This window comes from Momordica charantia, unplaced genomic scaffold (genome assembly GCF_013281855.1).
Source record: "Momordica charantia cultivar OHB3-1 unplaced genomic scaffold, Mcharantia_2.0 BLBB01000029.1, whole genome shotgun sequence".
NCBI classification, from domain to species: Eukaryota; Viridiplantae; Streptophyta; class Magnoliopsida; order Cucurbitales; family Cucurbitaceae; genus Momordica; species Momordica charantia.
The window spans coordinates 47,665-53,203 of record NW_028275185.1 but is presented as its reverse complement, the minus strand read 5'-3'; the positions used below and the strand labels follow the sequence as shown (position 1 = coordinate 53,203).

At 33.4% G+C, this 5,539-nt stretch overlaps 1 protein-coding gene across 1 annotated transcript; it reads left to right on the top strand.

Annotated features, from left to right (window-relative positions):
* Nucleotides 1-2,479: 2,479 nt before the first annotated feature.
* On the top strand, nt 2,480-5,339 carry LOC148207918 (uncharacterized). The gene is made up of 5 exons (XM_088118204.1): nt 2,480-2,802; nt 2,922-2,971; nt 4,030-4,152; nt 4,358-4,466; nt 4,560-5,339. The coding sequence occupies exons 1-5, from the start codon at nt 2,556-2,558 to the stop codon at nt 5,183-5,185; spliced, it is 1,155 nt and encodes a 384-aa protein (XP_087974330.1). The 5' UTR covers nt 2,480-2,555; the 3' UTR covers nt 5,186-5,339.
* The last annotated feature ends 200 nt before the right edge of the window (nt 5,340-5,539 follow it).

Here is a 5,539-nt window from a genome sequence, read left to right as displayed (position 1 = left end):
CTGGGAGCAACCCCATTTCAGGCCGTGTATGGGCGCCCACCCCCCCCTCTATTATCTTATGGCAGCCAAAGACAACAAATGCCTCCTTGGATCAGCAGCTGGCTGACCGTGACATTGCCTGGCCGCTCTCAAAGATAACCTCCTACGCCTCAAAACCGGATGAAGAAGATGGCGGTATTTTATAGCAGTAGTTTGATTCGTTATAGTTGAATCGAAGATGCTGCCAATGGAAATACATTTTAGAGAAGTTGAAGTCATTTAACTTTAAAGCTTTGGTACCATTTTAGTTTCCTGAACATAAACAAGAAAATCTCTAATAACAGAGAACAAAAGTAATTTGATCACTTAACATTTGGCTGCACTCATTCATTGAAAGTGATAAATAACAATGGTATTTATACCAGCTTGTAGCTTAATGAGCAGTCTTTAACACAGGTTTCTCGTTTCGTTTATTTCTCAAATTTAAGAAATACTTCCAAAATTGTGAAATTTTTTGGTAAAATAAAATAAAATTCTTATTTTTTTTCTTTTTGTTTATTGTTTTTTTTCCCTCCAAAAACACAAATAAAATTATTATTTTATCATTCTAGACTTATAAAATGCATAAAAATATTAAAAACAAATATATACGATATATATACACATGAATATTTTATTCAAAAATTAATTTTTCATATACAAAGTTTACTTTTCTAATTTAAAATTTCAGAGAATAAGAAACAATAAATGATTATTACTAAACATGTTTTGAATTCTCTTTCCAATAATAATAATAAGATCAAGAGACAAAAAACCATTATCAAACGCAATTTTGTATTAATTTAGTAAAAAAATAAACAAAAAATAAGATATAAAAAACATAAACGTTACCTAATAAGTCATTACTAAGTGTTTTATCTACTGTGTTATTTCAAGTTGATTATAAATTAATTATGTTATAAAAATTAAAAGGAAAAATAAACTCATAATATTATATTAATTAACACACTTTTTTAAAAGTATATTTATTAGCACATATATAACAATAACAAACTACCAAATGGACCTATAATGCAAATTATAAGTGGGACAACTCAATGAGATTAAAGAAAGAACCCAACTCACTTTATGCCTTGAAAAATGACTTAAATAGACCAACTATGTGGCTTCAAACATGACCAACTTGCATAATCTAATATTAATCAAAACATTTAACATATATATATAACCTTCATGGGAGGGTATATAAGTCATTCTATTTTAGTGTTTGTTATTGAAGAATCTAAGAGCTGGCCATTTCCACATGATAGAGACTTTCATGTCAAATAGTTATTGGCAATTCTCAAAAGTCCAATTGACTATAGGCCCCTTGTGACAAGGATATTTACAATTCACTCCTTTCTAAGAAAAATGATATTTTTCCCCTTCAAATATCTTGATCTTATATAATAAAACTTAAATTTTCTATACTCATTTTGTTTTGGTCCTTCAAACTCTCAAATGATGTCATGCTTAAGTCCTTCCGCTTTTAAATCTTTTGTTTTAACCTCTAAACTTTGTATACAAATTTATTTTAGTACTAACCTACTAAACTTTCATTAAATAGCTAACATAATTTAAATCTATTGAGAAATCGATACTTTACGTGTTATATTTGACTTCAAATATACATATTTTTTGTGTAAATTCTATTCACGAAAGTAAATGAACAAAACACATATCCCATATTATGTTTTTTGTTAAATAATTAAAAAAATGAATAACAAGGAATAAAATGACATTTTTATGTAATGTTCAAAGACTAAGACAAAATGTTACTTCAAATATTGAAATAATATTAAATCTAAAAGTAATTATGAATCACTTTAAATTCACTTAAAAAGTTTGATTTTCCTAAAAGAAGAAAAATCAAGAGAATTTGCATCCAATTTTGATTTAAAATAAGTTAGATTTCTCAAATTAGACATCCATAATATAGGATCTACCTTCTCCCCTACAAATTAGACATTCTCATCAAATTCAGCTTCAATGCTCTTACACTAGATATCCAAGAACGTACATTCTTTTAAGGTTCTAACATCTAATTTTTATCTATCCAAAAAAATTTAAACGGTCGACAACTAGCGTTCCATGAAATAAAGATAATTGCTACTTTTTTAAAACTTTACCATAAAAGAGAAATACATTTTTTATAGTTTGATCATATTTATTTTACAGCTGGTCCTTTCCTTATTATATTAACTCACAGTGATTGATTAAAATACTACATTAAAAAGATGATCTTACACATGGTCCTAACCAAATCACCTCACTTTCCTAATATAATCGGCCTCCACTTTCCACTCAAAGAAATACTTTTCCCAAAGAAAAATCAAAGGAAAAGGACATGTTTGACTTATCCTCTAAGGGTAGTATAGACTTTAGAGATGGGCCACTAGGAAACATTGATGATTAATGATTCATCTTCCCCAAAATTTTCAAATTGGTGACAATAAATTTTCCCCTTCAGCCTTTTTCCCAAGTCAAAATGAGCCAGATGGGTCAGTCAATTTCACCATTTTTCCTCTTCCATTTCGATGCTTCTCTTTATAAGGTCTCTAAAGGGGATTTGGAGAAAGGCAAATTTGGTCCGCTCTTGGAAAAATATGGCCAAATTGCTCCTATTGCTGCTCTCTTTCATTATTTTGGTTGCTTTTGGGGTTGCTAATGGGGCTGAGAAGAAGGAGCAGATTGGGGTTTTTGAGCTCAAGAAGGGAGATGTTTCGGTGAAGTTTACCAACTGGGGTGCCACTATTGTATCCCTTCTGGTCCCGGACAGGCATGGTTTGTCCCCATTTTGGTCTCTCTTCTTTTTGGGGTTTTTGAGGTTTCTGTTCTTGTGTTTGTGAATCTCTTTGTTTTGTTTCCTGTTTCTCTTATGGGGGTTTCTGTTTTTGTTACAGGGAAGTTGGGTGATGTTGTTCTTGGGTATGATTCCATTCAGGAGTATCAGGTGAGGTTCTTTTTCTTTTTTCTCTCCTTTTTGCTTGTTTTTTTTTTTTTTTTGTCTGTTTTGGCTCTCTGAACTTCTACAATGGAAACTCTGGTTGTGAAATTTGATACTTCTGGTTCTGTTTCTGGGTTTCTGTTTGGTCTGTAATGGTCTCCACTTTCTATGTTTGGGGTAAATGACCACGGGGAATAAATATTTCACAACCTACTGGATAATCAGGGTGAAGCCAAAAAAATGTTAAATTAAAAATTTAGGGGCAAATCAGAGAGAATACTTTAAAATCTTTAACCTTTTTATATAGTTTTTCTAATATACGGTGAAGATGTTGGAAATGCGATCAAAAACCTACATTAACTAGATAAGAGGAAGATTTGAGTACGAGGACAACATTTCAATTGGTACGACTTACGAGACTTTTTAGATAAAACCGAAAGCAAAGTCACCAGAGTTTATGTCTAAGGTGGACAATATCATACGATTGTAAATGTGAATAGGATTTATTTGTCTCTGTAAATTGTATTAGAGTCAAAAACTCCTAACTTAACCATTTTGATAGAATCTTTAGATTGAAGTGGTGAACCTAAAAAGATGCAAACTTATTTGACCCTCTTGCTTCTTTCTTGGTGCAAGATAGAATTTATTGTTGCTTGCATATCATACTAAAGGAATTAATATTTGTTAAATTGGGGTTTTCAGTAGGGTCAACCCAAAAAATAAAAAATAAAAAATCATTCTGCAGACAAAGAAGGGACCATTGGGAAAAGAAAGTTTATCCTTTTCAAGATTGGTGTGCTTTCATCTATAAGATATAACTTGTGACAAAATTCTAGGGACTCAATTGACATTTTAAAAGTTATAAATACCAAATTGAAGCTTTTAAAATTGCTTAACCAAACTTGTCAACTAAGCTCAAATATAAGGAATTTAAACGACAATTTAACTAAAGGTTTATCCTCCAAAAGTTTGGTGTTCTTAGATCAAAGTTTCCTCTTTTTGGGAATTTGCTTTGCCCTCTTGATCTCAAATAACAAACGAAGGAACTGTGTTTCCCTTTGTAGAACGATACGTCGTATTTTGGTTCAATAGTCGGACGAGTTGCTAACCGAATTGGCGGTGCAAAATTTATTATGGATGGAGTTCTATACAAGCTGATTGCCAATGAAGGAAACAATACACTTCATGCTACATCATCTCACATAACTCTAATCTTTCTGTCTGATTTTTGTTTTTGAACTTTTCAGCCCAAGCTAATTGATATGGCATTGAGTTAATCATTCTACATTTGTATGAGGGACGATATTATTCTCTCGAAATATTGACCCAAATCTGAGACGTTGGCATTTCTATCAACATCGACACTTAATTCATTTGTTGTTTCCAATATTAGGTGGCACTAGAGGCTTCAGTGATGTTGTCTGGAAAGTGACCAAGTATAAGAAAGGTGGTAGTTCTCCTGAAATCGTTTTTTCCTATCGCAGCTTCGACGGTGAAGAAGGTGAGGAAACCGTCCCCCGAATATGCATTATCACAGTTGAAGATATTCGAATTGGCTTTATGAACTTGCTCGGTTTCTCCATTCTTTTTGCAGGTTTTCCTGGTGATCTCTTGGTGAGTGTCAAATACACACTCATTGAAAACAACCAAATGAAGATAACAATGAATGCCAAAGCTCTAAACAAGCCTACTCCTGTAAATCTAGCTCAACACACCTACTGGAATCTTGGTGGACATAACAGCGGCAATATCATGTCGAATCTTCTTCAGATCTTCGGATCTCGCATCACTGTCGTCGATCACGATCTTATTCCCACTGGAAAGTTAGCTCCCATAAAGGGAACTCCATACGATTTTCTCAAGCCCCGCACGGTTGGAAGCAGAATAGACAGGCTACCAAAAGGCTATGACATAAACTATGCCCTCGACGGTGGCAGTGGGGGAGGCAGGCTGAAGAAAGCAGCAATCGTGCACGATAAGAAGTTGGGAAGAACGTTAGAGCTCTCGACAAACGCTCCCGGCGTGCAGTTTTACACAGGCAACTTTATAAAGGACGTGAAGGGAAAGGGCGGGTTCGTGTACCAAGCTCATGCCGCGCTTTGTTTGGAGACTCAAGGCTTTCCTGATGCAGTGAATCACCACAATTTCCCTTCAACTATTGTTACTCCACAGAAGCCTTACAATCACATTATGCTGTTTAAGTTCTCAGCTGACAAATAGTGTTCGTTTTAGTGTTTTTACTGAAGTGGCTCTGGAAATAAGATTGTCCCTTCTTTCTTAGCTTTTGAAAAGCTCTGTCTTATCTATTATGATGCCAAATGGAATGAATATTTGGGAGGTTGGAAATAGAAGAAGAGTTATTTTTGTTCTTCAATGTGAAATTGCCGGGGAGAAATGAAATAGACATTCGAGGTTGCTGTGGACCCGTTTGGTAACGTTCTCATTTTTTGTTTTTGTTTTCTACTTTTTAATAAAAATAAATAAGTAGAATTTCATAAATCCAACACTCGTAGATTAGAAAATGATAAAACAATTTTTTGAACTCACTGCCTGTTAGTTGGAAATATATACCTA

Coding starts and splice junctions, on each gene's coding strand:
- LOC148207918 (XM_088118204.1), top strand. CDS start 2,556: ATGCTTCTCTTTATAAGGTCTCTAAAGGGGATTTGGAGAAAGGCAAAT. Junction 2,972..4,029: donor ATTCCATTCAGGAGTATCAG/GTGAGGTTCTTT, acceptor TTCCCTTTGTAG/AACGATACGTCGTATTTTGG. Junction 4,467..4,559: donor CAGCTTCGACGGTGAAGAAG/GTGAGGAAACCG, acceptor TTCTTTTTGCAG/GTTTTCCTGGTGATCTCTTG.